At 41.2% G+C, this 19,328-nt stretch overlaps 1 protein-coding gene across 1 annotated transcript in view; it reads right to left on the reverse strand.

Annotated features, from left to right (window-relative positions):
- The window catches only part of Slc15a5 (solute carrier family 15 member 5), an 85,891-nt gene that overhangs the window by 17,760 nt on the left and 48,803 nt on the right, over positions 1–19,328 (reverse strand). The window contains exons 6-7 of the mRNA XM_031381038.1: positions 16,443–16,625; positions 10,486–10,621 (exon numbers count right to left, since the gene is read on the reverse strand). Of these exons, the coding sequence (XP_031236898.1) occupies positions 10,486–10,621; positions 16,443–16,625 (319 nt within the window). The remainder of the gene's footprint in view (positions 1–10,485; positions 10,622–16,442; positions 16,626–19,328) is intronic.

The following is a 19,328-nucleotide window of genomic DNA, read 5'->3' on the forward strand; positions in this document are numbered from 1 at the left end:
CAGAAGGGCTGAGCTGTTTGCCTAAAGTCAAACAAAGGAGACAGAATCAATATTTGTTGAGTGAGCAGATGAACTGAAATCGGCCTCATATCCACTCACAGCTCAACCCCGCTCTCTACTTGCCCTGCATTTCGGCTTCAATTTGCATTTCCAGTTCTTGGGAATTGTGGATAAAAATGAAGTCGAGTTGCTGTTTCCGGGGAAGGGACGCCGCATCTTTCAGAACTGTTGGAGAAATCACGAGGCATTGTTCACCTGAACAGGCAGGGAGAAGGGCCTGGACGAGGTTTGACATGACTGGCTCTCTTATAAGGGTGGGTTCATTCTTCTGAAGAGTGTCGGAGGGAAAACCCATCAAGATAGTGTGTCCTCTTGATGATTTCAATGAATTATCATGGAAATGAGTTTCAGAAGAGAGGTAATGCTTTGTGATAATAGCCCGATAATGCCATTAGCTATGAACTGTAATTGTAATAGCATTAGTCAAATGAATATATCTGATATTAATTTGAGTGTCAAATATTTCTGTAAGGTTCTTCTTGTTAATTAAACATCAGCCTGGGCATTATTAATTCACCATCTATCCAGTCCTTGCACACAGTAGGCACCCAATATGTATTTGTAGAGTGAATTAATAAATCAATCCTTAAGTGGAGTTACTAAAAATAATAAAATGCTAAATTTAAGTACTTTCATGGGTGGAACAAAATTTAATTTTTAACGATGTGTTTCTACTATTTTTAATTATTTGTCTATGTAGAGTTATTTGCCAACAAGTGCAGAGCCATCAGATATCTGAAGGCTAGAGTTATAGTCTGTTGCCAGCAACCTGACCTCACAGTTGGGACTGAACCTTGGTCCTCTGTAAGAGCAGCCTGTGTTTCCAACCACGGAGCCATCTTCATCCTGGCCCCAGATATTGACTTTGTTTTGTCTAGTAGCTGCTCATCTGTGAAGTCTTTCTTCTCTGTGCAACTCAAGTCACTGAGAGTATTCTTTACAACATTTACATTTTTGCAAAATAGTTTCCTCTTTCATATATTTAAAAGAAAAAAAATATTTCCTCACATTAATTGGAGTGTAGAATCTCTGCCTTTTCAGCCCGTGTCTGCCATAGGTGCTTGCTGTCTGTTTCATAAAGAAGATGGGGTGTGCCTCCTTGCATTCTTGCCTGCCTTCTCCATCCTCTCTTGAACCTTCTTTCTGGGAAGAAGTCTAGCTCTCAGTGTTGAGGCCTGGTTGAGTCTCCATTCCCTCCTCATCGGAGCTTCAGCTCCGTCCAGTCCCTCTTTCTCCTGTAATGTTTCCTTCTCTGCCTACACTGGCTGTGCTCAGCACTCACACGGTCAGAATAAAAGCAGCCAGAGCCTGTACCTGAGATTCCCTCAGAAACAAGGACTTCTCAGCTGTGCTTTGGGACCCGGGGTCTTCTACTTTAGGATAAGTATGCCTTCAATTTTGTAATGGATCATGCTTTGCATATTTATGTCCCCAGTAGTGTATGGGACATACACTAAACAATTTATTCACTTTGTATCTGCAATTAAAATTTAATTGCACATGCGGTATTTTGATTTGCTCGATCTGACAACTTTGCCCACACCCCCTTCCAGCTGTCACTCAGCTCCCAAATCTTCTCAGCCCTAAGTCCTTCAAAAGAGCACCTTTGCTTCTATGCTTACCTACTTCAGTCTAGTTCTCACCCCACCACGGAGATGGCTCCTATAGATGCTATGAGAGACCTTAGTACAGCGCCTGAAGGTCAAGAGCGCCTTTTCATCCTGCTAGCTTTCACCATAGTATTTGAAGACATGATACACTGGAAATAACCTCTTAGGTTTAGTGAAAGAAATATACATACATATACACATGCCCACATTCACTGTATACTCATTTCTATTACACATACACACATATACATATATATATATAAATATATATGTATGTATATATATTCACATACACATGTGTATACTTAGGTGGGCATGTGTGCATATATATGCACACAAATACATACATACACACATACATACATACACATACACACACATGCACACACACAATACTACTGCTAACACACTAATACCCCAGGGAGGCTGTCTATCCTTAGCTTTCTTCGGCAGACTCTCCTAACTCATCATCTTCTTGAATACTTCAAGTCTACACTCTGAGCCTCAGGATTCTCCCCCCTCATTTTTCATGTTCACACTTGGTAATTTCGTTCAGTCTTGTGGCTCAGAATGTTATTTTTGTGCCAAACATTTCTGTATTTCCGTGCCTAATCGAAGTCTTTCTGTCTTAAGTGTTGGCTGTTTCTACCCAGATGACATCCCAGCATACCAAACGTAATGTGTTAAGTGTTGCAGCATATTTTTTTCCAAGTCTTTTTCACTTAATAAACAGAGTCTTTCCCTCCAGCGAGTTCTGAGGTAGCCGGTGTTTCTGTAATCCCATCGCCTCCCTCCTGCACCTACTGATTTTCAAAACCATCCCAAAGTGGTATTGGTCCCATCTCCAAAGCAGAGCTGCTTCTCCTGCCTATTTCTTTGCTTCATTAATATCTTTATTTGCCTGGATTATTTTGTGTCCTTCTCCTTCCAAATGTATCTTTTTTCCTTGTTCAAAATCATAAAACATCCAGAGAAGCCTTTCAATGCCAGTGGAGGTGCCGTTCACCAAATGTCTTATGATGTAATACATTTAAGCTGTCAGTCAAAGGTCCCAAATGATTGGACCCCTGTATCACTCCACAATGTTATGCCAGTCTCTCCATTGCTGCATATTTTTAGCTTTCTGGAATCTTATGGGCTCCTTTCATGCAACCAATGGTTGATTCTCTACTCCTAGGCCCTGTCATAGGAACTGTTCACCAGGAAGAGCTCAAAGCTTCACTCACCATGCAGAAGATCTCCTGCTCTTCCAGATCTTCTTGACTTCAGAACCATTTCCAGCTTCTCGTCTCTGGAGATTCCCATTCTCTGATGCTACCCTGCTCTGTGTATTTGTCATGCAGAATGTCATCTATGATATAAGTCCAAGTCACCAGGGGACTAAAGTGACTGTTCCATGTCACCTTATTCACAGCTGCATCTGAGACTCAGGTAGAATGTGAGAGCTAAGTTTTTGCACCATGAATGCTTTCTTCCCTAAAGAATTATTGAAATGGCATCTAACATACACCTCCCCAACCTGGAAGACTTTGGTACCTCATTCAAACTACACAACCTTAATGACGGAAGTCATTATCTTTGTTTATATACAACACGTGTGTCATGTTCCTTGGGAATCATGTTACTGTTTTCCTAGAGTTCTCACAAAACTCTTGGAAGGGAAGTCATTTTAAAGGAATGGCTCAAGCTCAGAAAAGAATAAAAAACAAAAGTTAAGGCTCTGGAAGTGACTTGGTGGGTAAGAACTTGTGCAAGTGTGAGGACCTGAGTTTGAATCCCAAGAACGCACTGAAAACCCAACCATAGCAGCACTTGTCAGTTTCCCCAGGGCACTTCTGCAGTGATGGGACTTGGAGACAGAACTGCAGGAAACTAACATGGTAAACAGAGCAGGGATCAACAAAGTGGTCCTGCCCTACCCACACACGGTGGAAGAGGAGGGCTGGCACCTGAGATGGTCCTGGACTTTTACACACAGACACACACACACACACACACACACACACACACACACACACAGTCCATGCCACAAAATAATATTCCTTATATTCCCTTTCCTATATTTTGTGAGCCAGTATCAGTGGTTAGTGACCTCTTATAACCTAATGGGTAATTTGGTACACCTATGAACTTAAACAATCCTGGGTAGCATGATGGATCTGGGTGGCATGTAAGGTTGAGGATGTAGAGCAAGCTGCGTCTGAGTTTCCTAACATTGTCACGTTGGAAGGATACTGTGCCTCATTTTGACTAAGGAGCATGAGCAGAGCTTACCTGCAAAGCTAGAGAGGGCTTGACCACTCAGATGTGGTCCTGACCACAGGTGGCTTTGGGAGCAGTAAGCTATCGCTCTCCCACTTGGGGGTCTATGAACCTATGATCTTAAAACACATATGTAATCAAAAGCCCATTTATAGACCCAGATTGGAAGAAACACATTTCTCAGAAAAAGATATGGACCCAGGAAATTCAGTTGAATACTTTTCCACCCAGAAAAAGTATTTTCTCCTTTCAAGTTCCCTGTAACTGCAAATTCCTGTTTCAAGAGCAACTCCGTGATTCATGCTGACACGGCTGTCAGTGCCCTCAATTCTTGTAGATATTTAAATGAGAATTTAAAAAGATCTCATTTTTAATTTAAAATGGTCTTGATTTGAATTAAACAGCCAAATTCTTTGTACTTTTCCTTGAACCTGGAGGAGGTGAGAGCGAGGGGACAGAGGGACTGGAAGCTTGACCTCTTCATTCTGCCCAATTTCCCCATTCCTTTCAGGCACTTTCCATCACCTGGAACTCCTCTGTAACTGAGATGTCATTTCCTCCTGAATTTCTATTTTGTTATTTTTGTCAAAAGGTGAGTTTGGAGTCAGGAGTCTGAGGAAATTGATCTCGCTCCTAATGGGATGGAGTTGACACAGGCAGTCTGACTGACTTGCCTCTGCCTTACATTAGCATCGCTGCTGCTTTTAGAGAAACCATTCCTGAAGTGATTAGTGTAGGAGGACGGGTTTAGTCTTGTGTCTTCTCCTTTAAAACGCTCTGAGCGAGCGATCCCAGAAGGATCAGATCTCTCACTTGTACTGAAAATGTCACTCTAACGATATCTCACTGCACAGTTGAGTTTTGAGAAACCCTTTGAATTTACCGCCTTCCCACCATTTCCCCACCACTGTGCTAAAAATGACTAATGTAGCTGGGAGCCAGGAGACTGTGATAGCTGATGGAGCCCCACCCTGCACCCCTCCACCCCCATGACTGACGTGGATTCCTAAAGGTTGAGAGTGCCCTGTGGAACTGGGGAGGGTGTCTGCTCTCTAACACCAATCACCAAATTATTCTGGTCAATCCCATCCCTCAAAGCCATCTGAACACGTGACTGACTTAGCTAGTTTTCAGAGAATGTACTGTTACAGCGTGTGACGGTTTTGTATTTGAAACTAAACCCTGGTGTTAGAATTTTGAAATGCTTCATTTAATTTTATCCTACAACCATCTCTGAGGAAAGCGAAAAGCATTGCCCATTTTTAATTAAGAGGGAACAGTCTTAGCAGTCTTAGAGGGATAATGACTTACCTAAAGTGATATTTGTGGTCAAAGAGCCATTTCCTTTGGGGGACACTAATTAGTCATTGTAAGCCAGCATAGGATCACAAGAACGGATCATTTAAATGAAACGCATTTCCTTTCTTGGATTATATTATGATGGGTAAGGGGGTTGTCACAAACAGAAATGTAAAGCATGACAAAACCTCCATTTGATGTCATTTAGGGAGGGAAGGCGATGTGGGTGGGATGAGCATAATTAGATGAACTGGGAACTGATCAGACCCACAAGGGAAGGATTGAGTTGGTTGTCATTAACTTGCCATGAAGTTTGTGGGAATTATCCACAAAGCTCTATTTTCAGGTCTGTCCAATTCAACAATTGTATCAATTACCTGGGAGAAGTCGAGGGGCTTGCTTACTAAACCTGCAGACAACATAGGAAAGATCAGCAATTCACTGGGTGACAGAATCAAGTTCCAAAAATGTCTATTTCTTAGCATGATGGGTTGACACTTATTGAAAAGAAGGATAACATCCTATATTTAATTAGGGGGGGGAAAACCCTGGATGAGTGGAGCTTAATTGAGAGCCAAAACAAGGAAAAGGAGTATTAGGTTTTAATTGACCACAAGCATAACTATGGAGACCTCAACACACTCTCTACGTGCTGGTGGACATAGGCAGACAGAGAAGACAGATGCACATCCTGTATGTGCCTATTTTTGAGTGTCGTGCTTGAATTTGGAAACCTTGTTTTGAAGATATTGACAAATGGTTGTTTAATAGATGCTGACTGACAGGAAAACAGGAGTTATGGAGCTGAAGAGAAAAGGAGACGGCTTTTCTATACAACAGAAGGGGATGGTGGCTGAAATGTTTATTGAGCAGTAGCTGTGGGTTTTAGTTACTAACTCTCAGAACAACATAATGAATTATTTGTTATGATGACGATGGACACAGAACATGAAGGAAGGCTCTCTCTATTTAGATGGTAGTAGCCTGACCCTTCAGCTTATCACACATGGTTTCTCTATGAATACTTATCAACGCAATGGTAAGAAGTCAGGTTTAGTCTGTAAAATGCTTGTTGATAGAAGGCAACCAGAGTTCCATCTCCAACTGAAAGATTCTAATTTATTGGGACATAATTTGATGCTATACAATTTTATTGTGAACAGAAAATAAGAGCATTGGAAAGAAGAATGTGAATTAGCTAATTGCCAGTTTAAATGGTGGTAATGTCAGCACATGTTAAGAGAGTGTCTGACCTCAGAGCCCAATTTGGTAAGTGTCACTGGTAACCTATCTTTTAAGGTCACCAAAACCTTGCCTATTATATAAACTGTGCCTCCCCATCTTCTACTCCATCTAGGATAGGATCAATATTATCTCATGTGCACACTGGCAGACAGAAGTTACATAGTAGGAATTAAAGATGTCATTATCAAGTCTTTATGCTTGGGGACTTCCTTCTACATTGCTTAGTATGTTAAATGGTTGGGCATGCTGAGGGAATCAGGTCTCTTTCAGACACAAGCTGACATGCCTGGAGCACTTTTTTTTTCCACTTCAATTATAGTATTCAAAAAAACCAAGGATAATAGTATGGCCTACACAGAAGTTTTATAATAAATCTGATAACGAAAATAAAAACTTCTACTGTACTATGCAGACTATCAATGACAATTTAGATTTTCATTGAAATCTTTTTGCAGGAAAGAAAGCTATGCATCTGACAGAGGGTTGATATCAAGAATGTGCAAAGAATTAAAAAAGAAATTAAATGAGAAGGCAATTCAATTAAAAATGGCCTAATGAAACAAACAGTTTGCAGAAGATGAACTACAATTGACTGAGAGACACGTGAAGAGACATTTAACCTCAGCAGCCACTGGAGAAGTACAATTCTAAACTGTGCTGAGAGTCCATCTGTCACCCTTGTCAGAATGTCAGCCACCAAGAAACCAACAATGTGGACTGTGTAAGTGGAAATGTGGCTGTCTTAGTTACTGTTTTATTGCTGTGAAGAGGCACACTGTGCTGGAGCAGCAGCTGAAAGCTCTGTATCAATCTGAACACTGAGAGAAGAGGAGGGGGAGGGTGGGGGGGGAAGGTGAGTGGAGGGGAGGAGGAGAGGGGAGGGGAAGAGGAGGGAGAGAGGAAGAGTGGGAGAGAGGGAGGGAGACAGGGAGAGGGAGAGAGAGACTGGCCTGGTGTTGGTTTCAAGGCCACATCTCTCAATCCTTCTCAAATAGTGCCACTCCCTGATGACTAACAATTCAAATATATGAGCCTATGGGGGCCATTCTTATTCAAACCACCACAGTGAACAACAAGAACTCCTGCACACTCTTAGTGGGAAGATGAATGAGCCTACCTGAAACTAGTATGGAGGTTTCTCAAAAAAAAAAAAAATTAAAAATAGATCAACCGTGTAACCTAGGTCTACCACTCCTGCGTATTTGCCCAAAGGACTCCAAGCTAGCACATCACAGAGACACTTGCACATCAATGTTTATTGTAGGGCTCACAATAGCTAAGCTATGTAAACAAGCTAGGTGTGCAATAGGGGGATGGGTAGAGAAAATGTGGTGTTCTGCACACAGTGGTATGCTTTCCAGCCATACAGAAGAATGGAGCTATGCCATCTGCATGGAAATGCTTGCAGCTGAAGATCACCATATTAAGCAAATAAAGCTTACTAAGCAAATAATATCCCTGTGAATGAATGCCCCAAAGGGAAGGGAAGTGGGCAAGAAAAGGCAGAGTAGGGGCAACAGGCCTGGCAGAGTGCTTCCTAGTGGACAGGAGGCCCTGGTCTCAGTCCCTGATACTGCCTGACTTGGGCATGGTGGTGAACAGCTGCAATCTCAGTGCACAGGATGCCCAGGAGGGCTTCTCCTGGCAAAAGACAAGGTTAGTTTGGCTGCATAGGAGCGCTCAACAGCTCCAATGGAGTTCAGTGCTCTGTTAAGGCATCTTTTGTGATGCTGCTCTGTGAGGCTCAGTTTTGCTGGCTTGTGAAGATAGCTTTGGTTTTTTCTGTTGGTTGGTTGGTTTTGTTTTTGTTTGTTTTTTTTTTTGTTGATTTTTTTTTCCTTCTATCTAACCTTCTGTTCACTGAGTCCCCTTTGATAGCAGTGATTAAATGAACTTGGGTTCAGTGATATCTCCAAAGTTGTGCATAAAAATGCAGGAATCTGGAGAATTTAGGAAGTTTGCTCTAACTCTGGGTAAGATGCCCAAGGCAGAAAAGCCAGTATCAGCTTATATAAGACAAAGGCTGGTGATAATATTTGACTTTGTAGTTCTTCTAGCGTATATCAGATGAGATCTGATTATAGACACTCTCTTTGTGCACCGATCTAGATATTTACTTATTCTGGGTGCTTGTCTTAGTGCCGCATTGGGACTGTTCCATTCTCACCCTCCGCTGTGTGTGATCCAGGGATGGAATTCTGGTTGCCAGGGTTGGCAGCAAATCCCTTCACCTACCGGGCCATCTCACCACCCTTGTAGAAATCTTTTAAACTTTCAGAATTATTTTCATTAAGTAACATGAAATAAGGAAGTATGTTTAGTACCTGAAGTGTTTTAGTTACAGGTTTAGGTGAGGCTTAAGGTCATTTATAAAATCTTGAAAAGACTTACTTTATCACAGGGAGACTGACCATCTGAAGCTAGACACTAACTTCTGGAGGTAAAGGCTATCATTGTGGATTTGAGTTCGCGGAATCACAATACCACAGACATGGGTCTTAGGACACAGGAAATGTCCCTTGTACGCTTTTGCTCTACCTTCTCAGCTTACTTAAAGGGTGTCCTTGTCACCCAACCTATTAGAACTGGTAGATTTTTCCAAACCTGCTGTATGTATTGTTCTTGATGTGAGTGTTTCCTTGAATTACTGGGGATTTTCTAGAAGCTTGGAGTGTTTTTTTGCTGGTGCTGGCACCCCAACTTCTCACACAGTGCCTGGAACACTTGAGTGTTTGAATGGATACTTGTATGAATTTGTCATCAAGGGGGTTATTTTCTGTATAGTCGGAAAGCAGGCACATTGAATCTGTTTAAGAGATCACACAAATCGTTCCTTTCTTTACATTATTTGAAGTGTACAACCAAAAACATTTTTAAAAGTACAAAAGAGTAAGTTAATGGCATTTTCCTTAAAGTAAGAAAAAGCCCATTAAGACAAAAATCTAAGGAATAGTGACATTTTAAGCTAATATTTTAAGATTGGCAGACTTAAAAATGATAAAGGCACTTCGCTGTTACCATTAACTATGGCTTCTATGTTTCCTGCTCTTTCCACTCACAGGCCAACTTAAAATTAGAGTATTTTAACATTTGCATCTGAATTTTCCATATTTCATATTTCTTTGTCCAAAATTTCTACTGGGAAAAATTTACAGATCATTTGTTAACTACTTCATGATTTCTCCTCAAGTGTATAGATAACATTTGGGACCAATCAAGAGCAAAGTAGGGGGCTGGAGTGATGGCTCAGTGGTTAAGAGCACTGGCTGCTCTTCCAGAGGTCCTGAGTTCAATTCCTAGTAACTACATGATGGCTCACAACCATCTGTAATGGGATCTGTTGGGACTAATGGCTCCAGCAGCATATGTACCAGAGGATGGCCTAGTCGGTCATCAATGGCAGGAGAGGCTCTTGGCCCTGTGAAGGTTCTAGCCCCAGTGTAGGGGAATGATAGGGCCAGGAAGCGGGAGAAGGTGGGTTGGTGAGCAGGGGGAGGTGTAAGGGAACAGGAGCTTTTTGTTTGTTTGTTTTGCTCTTTTTATTTTTTCTTTTTTTTTCAGAGGGGAAATTGGAAAAGGAGATATCATATGACATATAAATAAAGAAAATATCTAATAAAAAAAAAGCAAAGTAGGCCGTGGGATACCCTGCAATCCTACATGTATGCGGGTGCTAACTTTTTACCACATTGTCTGCAATAGCTACCAGCATTATTGAAAATGGCCTCACCAAGACATCTAATGCAAATATGATGACCCATTAGCTTTAAAATGCACTTTCAAAGACAGCCAACACTGTCTCATGGGAAGTGACATTCTGTAATTACCTTCTCCTATCAAAAGAAAAACAATCCCCCGAAATTAATGAATATAGCAAGAGCCTACTTCATATCTTAATTCTATCTTAATTGCAAAAGTGGATCAATTAAAAATAAAAAGACTTTATGGTTTCACCTCCCAACTCTCTAGTCTTCAGCTCAATGTATATAAGCGTACAATGAGAGGCCACTTACCTTCTGAGATGAGATAAACTAACTCTATCAGCAGTGCCTCTGCGAAACAGGCAGATCCATGGAGCAGTGTCAAAAAAGTCATGCAAGTTCCTCTGAAGGTGCTTGGGATGACTCTGTGTGTTACCATGGAGACTGGGAGAACAAGAGGCCAGAATTTAGGATTTCACATAAATCACTTTCATAGACCATGTCCCAGTGAATACTGACCATGCATCAAATTTGCCAAGGAGCAAAATTCCCGGGTTGGACTTTTTTAAGGTTAGTGCACAGGCAGGTTATGATGCAATTTACAGAATAAAATAGGACCGGACAAAGCCCCATACAGCTACCAGGACCGCTTGGTAGTTGAGCACTGTTATGTCATCACCAAATTTCAGCCATATTTGAATATTTCTGACATATTTTTATTAAGGTGCGACCTGTTCTGGATATCACCTCTGTCACGAAATCTTTGCTTGGGATTCCATGGCCTATGGAAAACTTGAATTTATCATAGAATATTTGCACAAGAGTTCTGGAGCTAAATAAGAGTGCTTTGAGATCTTGATTTATTGGCCCTGTGGTCATATGCAAGTTGATTAATCAGCATCTTCCTCTTTGACCCACTGAGGGCACCTTTAAAGACCAATTTTCCATTTCCCGGAAGCCATCCTCTGTTGGGGTGGGGACTTAGACATATGAATTCCTTCCTGTATCATGCTTGAATATTGACATATTTGATCATGAGCAGGTTTTGCTAAGGCTGCCATAGCTTCCATGAGCTGACAGGAGCGGTGGTCCTGTTGCATCTAGAAGACTCTTCCTCTCTGACCCTCCTCAATTTCTGGCTCTTACAGACTTCCCACTTCCTCCTCAGCAGTGGTCCCTGAGCTTTGGGAGGGATGTGATGCAGATGTTCCATTTGTGGCAGAGCACTCCATTGGTTGCTGCTATTCTCTGTACTTTGACCAGTTGTGAGCTCTTGTGTTAAGGTTATCTTTTAAATATATATATATATATATATATATATATATATATATATACACAAATATATATATACATATATATATATGTATATATATATATAAAGATCATAAACAATATTTATCCTACTGTGCATGGGACTGTACAAAACCACTTATATACATTGCCCATGTCCTGGTTAGCCTACATTGTCAATATACCACAGGCTAAAGTCATTTGAGAGGAGGGGTTTCAACTGAGGAATTACCTAAACCAGATTGGCCAGTAAGGGATAATTGATTATTAGTTGATTTATGAGAGCTCCAAACAGTGTGGGTGGGACCATCCTTCAACAGGTGGTTCTGGGCTGTGTAAGCAAGCTGGCAAACAAGCATTGCCCTTTTATGTTCTTGCTATGCGTTACCACTTTGATTCTAATGATGGTGGGCTGTAAGGCAAAACATATCTTTTCATCCCCTAAGTTGGTTTCGGTCGCAATTTTTTTGTCATAGCAAAAGAAGGAAACTGGAAAGCCCCATTTTCGGGAGGTATTTCAAAAGAGGGAATAGTGTAGGCATTGGCTATCTGGAATGGATATCTCCTTATTTCCAGTCACAATGGTGGTGATTAGGAAAAGCCATGAGGACATTTTTGAAAAATTAGCTAGAAGCAATCTTTCCTTAAATTAGAAATGGATTAAATATATGTATGTATCTAATATGTAAATATGTAATATGTAAATACATGGGATTATGCTTATGTCACATTATGATAGCTGTGTTAAATTATTCCTGTTAAAATATTTGATATTTACTATATAATGGTATCTGAGACTTACTTCAAAATTACATGAGAGGAAGGGAGGTGGCAGAGAAACTAGCATAGATATGAAACATTCCATGGAGAGCTGTGTTTGTCGCAGCTGTAGCATGGAGCCTATCTTGCTAATGTCTATTGTTTTTATTCAGTGAATAGAAAGATACATAAAATGACTTTAACTATCTTAATTCTCAGTGGTTGAACTATTTGGTTTCTGAATTTTCTTCTGGTTACTATTTTTGTGCTTTGAGAACTTTCCTACAGTAAAATCATAAATTAATACTAAAACTCATTTTTAAAAGAAAAGATAACAACAACAACAACAAACAACGGATGAACTAGGAACACTAAACATTTCCTTGTCTTGTTGATGAGAAGAAAGGCATGTTTTTTTATTGCCTCGTGAGAAATATCCACACCTGGCTTATTTGTACTTTCTCTAGAAAAACTCTGTATTTGTCCAGCACAGCACACCTTCCCCCCCCAAGATGTTATCATGATTAATGTGTGTCGGTGGGCACAGGGGCCACAGCATTCGTGTGGAGCTCAGAGGACAACTTCTGGGCTGAGTTCATTCCTCCTCACCTTAGCTCCCAGAGATTGAACTCAGGTCATCAGGCTTGACAAGCAAGCTCGCCTGGCAGCAGAAGCACTCTTCAGGTGTTGTCCAGCACCTCAGATGAACTTTCTAATAGACAATACATATCAATGCTCTTTCCTACAATTGCACATGTCTGGTTTATTTTCTATGTGTCTTCCACTTGTCTTTATTTATCGATTCAATGGATGTTTAGGTGAGTACCTGTCTATGCTTCAAGAAAGCTACTGGAGATGGGCATGAGATGGGAAGAGGTCCCATCTTCTGATTTCAGCTCCAGAAGGGTGATCAGCAGAATGCGCGGAGTTTACACAGGTCCTCACCTGAACAGACACTGGCTGGGGATGAGGACGGTGATGCTGGTAAACAACACACTGGGCAGGTAATATTGGTGGCCAGGCTCTCCAGATGTTCTGTACAGCACAAGTCACCAACAGGACCTTGAGGCCAAGCTTTCTATACTTTTAGGGAGGTTCGAGTGTGTGTCTGAAGCTCTGGAGAGAATTGATTTCAGTTGCCATGGATTTGGCTTCTGACTCCTGCTCACCATCAATACTGGGAGACAAATCCTGGAAGAATAAGTAGGCTGATTCCTCTCCCTGGGAAGAAGCACGACGCAGGAGACCATGATTACTCGGCTACTTAATAATTAATCCCGTGCTTTTCTCTTGCTTGAGCTTCTGGTGCAGTGTATAATTCATGAGTGCACTTTGCCAGCTCTCTGCCTGCTGGTTAATCTTTCTTTGGTGTCGTCTTAGTCATTTTTTTTTTGAAAGTCTCCAGTTCCCTTTTATAGGACTTAGCTTCTCGAGCCTTCAGATCTCCAACTCTCGGGTGCCTCATTGCATGTTCCGATCCTGTTCAACTCTAGTGATCATCAACTTACGCTTTCAGGCTCCAAGATGCTTCTTGTAGCCCATTATGGTGCAGATATTATCAACAAGTCAGCCACTACTCTAAAATAACCACTATGCCAGGGAGACCCAGTAAACAAAATATTCATAGTGTGTACAGAAACTGGTCTCCCTGCCAATGAGAGCTGAAAACGTGCCTCCAGAGAGCGGCAGGCTACGGTTTGCGATGGCGCTTGCAGCGTGTGTGGGCTCCGTAGCATATGGAGACATAACCACCTTCCTGAGGCACCTGCGATTGGGAGCTCATTGCCGGAATTCTTCATTTTTTACTCGAGTTTTTCTGGAGCAGTTGAAAATGTGTTTGGCGAGAAGCAGTTTAGAACATATGAAACACCACAATTCCTGAAATGGAGCTTACACCATTAGACCTGTAGAGCATCATTCTGTCCTTATCCCTTAAGACTTCAGCCTGGAATCTCATGATATCACATTAGCCACGACTTCTCTTGAATCTTGTCACCTATCAATCATGTTCATTATTCTCTAAATTGACAGAATCTTCTCACCCTCGTGGTCTACAGTACCACTTGTGTGAGCTCTTGGCAGCTTTACTATCATACAGCCCATCATTCAATTCACCCAAATCTTGGTTTCTTTGTCCATTTCCCACTGATGTCTTCCATGCACTATTAGTTTCCAATTCATTTACATCATAGTCACCATACCTTGAACCTATCTGGAGATAGGAGAGCTGTGGCGGCGACAAAGTGTCCAGGCTGGCACGCACGTACATCAAGTTGTATTAAAGCATGACCATATCCTTCATGATACATTGGCTATGGCTCGGCGTGTACCACAAGAAATAGTTGAACAACTAATATAGAGACTGGACTACAAACTCAAGTTTGGCCACTTTATGAAACATTTCCTGACCATGGCCTGACTTAGTAACTGAGGCTACGCTCTAATCTCCTCTGCATTCCTCCCACCTTCTGTCTTTCCTGCTTTCTTTCTGCTCCTCAACAACTAAAAGGCTATCAGTTCCACACTTACGCTGCTTTGATCAGTTTTTGTCTTGACTTCTTTTTTGTGCTCTCATTGGTGGTGGTGACTGGAAGGCCCCTAGGCAGATCAGTCCACTGGGAAGGTGCTGCTACCTACCTTTAAAATCTGCTTTGAAAGCTTTCGTGTCCATTGAGCTGGCTAGGAATTTCTGCCATGTAACCATTCGTCTCTTTCTTGAGTTTTATCTATGTTCAAAGACTGGTTGACTTCTAGAGGCAACATTGGGCTGACCACAAATGCCAATGTGGCTGCATTGGTTCACTTGTCTTGTGTATTCTTGGCTGGACTGCACAATGGTATTCCCGTCACAAAACCTACTAAATGATTCATATGGAGCATGGAAATGAAATGTTTTAAAAGAATAGAAAAGAACTGCGAATATATTCATGACTATGATAGATAAATTCTGTTAATTTATCTAAAATTTTAAGTTAATTGTTCTGGTTTCATATATGTGCACATTGTGTGTGTGTGTGTGTGGATACAAATTTATTAACTGTATATAGAGAGAAGTTTGAAATAACACAGAGTATAATAGACTTATTAAAGACTTTAGGGAAAAATAAAATTATTAGAATTTTAATTTAGGGTATTTATGCATAAAATTGTGGGAAACAGGTGACACTGGATATATGGAGATAGTCACAGGGACTGGAGAGATGGCCCAGTGGTTAAGAGCACTGGCAGTTCTCTAGAGGGCCTGGGTCTGATTCCTGTACCACATGGTGGCTCACAGCCATTTGTAACCTTGGATCTGGAGGATCAGATGCCCTCTTCTGGCACCTAAAGGCACTGCATGCACAGTGTACCTACATAGGAAAGCATACATAGAAAATTTAATACATTTTTTTTTTTTTTTTAGTTAAAGTACGTGAAAATATTCTCAGTAAAGTGTAACGTGGATTGACTTTCATAGCTATCACTTTGTGAGGAACCATGGGGAAGATCAAAACTCAAGATGAGCTCCCCAGGTTATGCTGGTCAGCGTGTAGACACACAAACACACTTATGCCTACATTGCAGGAAGGTTTTGAAATATTGTGGTACAGTATAAAGCAGCTAGTATAATCAATATAAGCAATTGAGATAATCTAGAAACTTCTGATATTTAATAAACATAATTTGAACACGTCTTATGAAATACTGGTGATTACACTTAATCTAGGGTAATTTAATTTGAAGACATCAAGTTATTAGGTAAATTGCATCAAATTCTCATCTCATTTGCATGTTTATATACTCTCAAAGTCCATGAACCACTTCTGGATGGGCGCATTTGTGATTGTGCCTACGTTAGAGGGAGAGAGGGATTATGGAACATGAATTTTCACATAGCGGGGTATATGTAGTTCATGCTCTTCCAGGTTCATTTCTGTCTACTTCTGTCTGACCAAAAAGTCTTGGCTTTAATCAGCTTAGTGATTCCCTTTTCCTATATCCAGACAGAATAGATAGTTGATTGTAGACAGAAGGACAAAGAAAATTGAGACATTGTTTTAAATGAGGGTGAAAACAGCTTTCTTGACCATCGTTGGGAATGCTGGCCTGGGGTGGTGCTCCCCTCAGAGCAAGCCTGGGGTGGTGCTCCCCTCAGAGCAGGCCTGGGGTGGTGCTCCCCTCAGAGCAGGCCTGGGGTGGTGCTCCCCTCCGAGCATTCACTAGTAATGATACTCACCAGCTGGGTTTACCAGGACTTCAGACACTCCAAGCAACACATACTGTGGAACCAGGTAGACGCAGCTCATAGAGGAAACAGAGAACGGTTTGCCTGAAGGAGACTGCTCCTGGGCAAATTTCCTGTATATTTCGAGGAAGCCAGCCATTGCTACAGAGGAGGCTGCACAAATGTTACCAGCAACTACAGGAGAAAACAAAATGAAAAGAGAGCTTGGACACACACTAATGCACACTAATGCACACTAACTAGCCACAAACACTCCTTATACCTTGACCTTCTGGGTGCTTCACTGAAGGGCTGAGGTCACTCCATTTTGCTCGGTCCATTCCTTCCTGGGCCCTTTGCTTGCTGCTTAAGCTTGTTATTCTCCTGAATTGTGAGGCCCAGGATTAATGCTAACTTTGTAGGGAAGCTGTGAAGTCTACATAAACTATTGTCCTGTTAACATTATAAGAATTCCTGGCCACAAATAGTGATGATTTCAGAAGACACTGCAATGGATTTTAACTTTTAATCCACACATAAAATTCTAGTTAAAGGTAACTTCCCATTATTTACTATGAAACTAGAGTTCATCTGTAACCTGGGCTGGCATCAAATTTGTGGAAATTGTGGCCTCAGGATCCTGACTGCAGAACCATAGATGAGTTTCAAAAGATGTTTCTGATCTTTGCATCTAATAGGGAATTGAAGGCTAGAAACCGCTAATGAAAAGGTAAAGAAGGGTTGGGCAGATGGCCTAGCATTTGCCATGAAAGCAAAGGCCCCAAACTGGGGTCCTCAGGATCCCCTGAAAAGCAGAACATGGTCATGTGTAAGTATGTCCCCAGAAGTTGAGGTGACAGACAGACAGACAGACAGATACTGTGAGCTCATTGACTGCCCAGCCTAGCCAACATGATCCAACAGACTTCAGCCAACAAGCCAACAAGCTTCCAATTCAGAGAGATCCAGCCTCATTTCAGTTTTATTTGCAGCTGAGTAGTACTCCATGTCGTATATGTACCACAGTCTCATTACCCATCCAGGAACTGAAGGCCAATCAGAAAGTTTCTATGTCCTGGGTATGGCGGACAGGAGAAAGTATGTGTGCAGCAGGGTCCAGAGTCCTTTGGGTGTACGCCAACGTGTGGCCTAGCACACGGTCATATGACCGATCAATCTTTAACTTTTTGAGGATTCTTCATACCTATTACTGTAGTGTCTGTACCAATGGCAATAACTGTTTCCCCTTTCCTTCTACTACACTAGTATTTTTTATTTTATTTTATTTTATTTTATTTTATTTTATTTTATTTTATTTTATTTTATTTTATTTTATTTTATTTTATGGAAAGTCAGTTTTCTTCAGGCCTGCAGCCATGGAGAAGTAATCCATGCACCAGTAGATGGCCTCACAATTTATACAAGCATCACAAAGTGAAATCTGGGTTTCAACAGGAAACACATGACATTGGGACTGAAAAGTTGTGATCTTGTTTAGAGGAAGAATTGAAGGGGAAGAAAACAGGAAGTTGATTGGATCAATATTCATTGTGCACATGTATGAAATTCTTCATCAATGTAACAAATGAGATGGAGATTGACAGACTATACCACAACATACAACCTGTGGCCTCCACGTACATGCATGGGTGTGTACTCCACCACACACAGATGTACACATTCATACTGCACACATACATATACATACCACATACATACATATACATACCACACACATACATATACATACCACATACTTACATATACAAACCACACAAACCACACAATACATATACATACTATACACATGCATACAATACTATATACATACATATACATACTATATACATATACATACATATACATACTATACACATACATAAACATACCATACACATGCACATTTCTCAAAGTTCCATTTTTACCATAAGGGACAGGTGAAAACTCATGCTCCTGTTCTTCCTCTGCTGAGGCACTGAAGATAACTCCATATTTCCCAAGGTGACTTTGGACTTGGGGTGGAAGGATGAGAATGAAATCAGGATTGTGGACAGCAAGCCCTCCATCATTCACACCTTACTCTGAGCATTAGAGGTTTTATGAACACAAGACAGAATGAGCTTTCTCTCCATAGTGGAATACACCTCCACTCTCCATCGCTTGTCTTTTTTTGGGGGGGCGGTGAAGATTCCCACAAAATAGTGAAATTCAATAAGTCTCATCTGTGTACACACACTTTATACCCAGCACTGTGTGCCAGTAGTTTTATTCCACTCAGTCATACATTCCAAAAGATCAGATAAAAAACCAGAAAGTAAAGAAAGAATTAAAGCAACAAAACTCAACTAATCAACCACTAGCTAGGCAAATGACCAGCTAACCAACTAAGAAACCAACTAACTAACTAACCTATTAGTTTCCTAACCATGTAGCCAACTAACCAGTCTATCACTTGGCCAACCAACGGAGCAGACAAAAATCTCAAGATTATAGACGTTTGAAGAAAGAATTTTGAGATACAACCTCAATTGTCTTAGGAATGTTTAACATCTGGCCAATGGGAATTGAAAACTGAAATATGGACAAAACAGAAGGAAGGATGAGGTTTCCAAAAGAAACAGACACAAGCCAGACATTATTCAGAAAGTGGTAGATGTGGGAATAATCAGCCCTAAAGAGGGCATCTCCATCAGTCCCTCCCTTTTAGAGATCAGAGAACTCTGTGAAAATGAGACAGGAACAATGTATGGCCCAGAGGGATGGAGGGCACCAAGGTGGCAAAGCCCTCTACATCAGCATGATCAAAGCTCTTCTGAACTCATGGAGACGAGGCAGCATGCCCTATACAGGGTGTGTATGCCCTATACAGGGTGTGTATGCCCTATACAGGGTGTGTAT

This window comes from Mastomys coucha, unplaced genomic scaffold, assembly GCF_008632895.1.
Source record: "Mastomys coucha isolate ucsf_1 unplaced genomic scaffold, UCSF_Mcou_1 pScaffold20, whole genome shotgun sequence".
Lineage (NCBI taxonomy): Eukaryota > Metazoa > Chordata > Mammalia > Rodentia > Muridae > Mastomys > Mastomys coucha.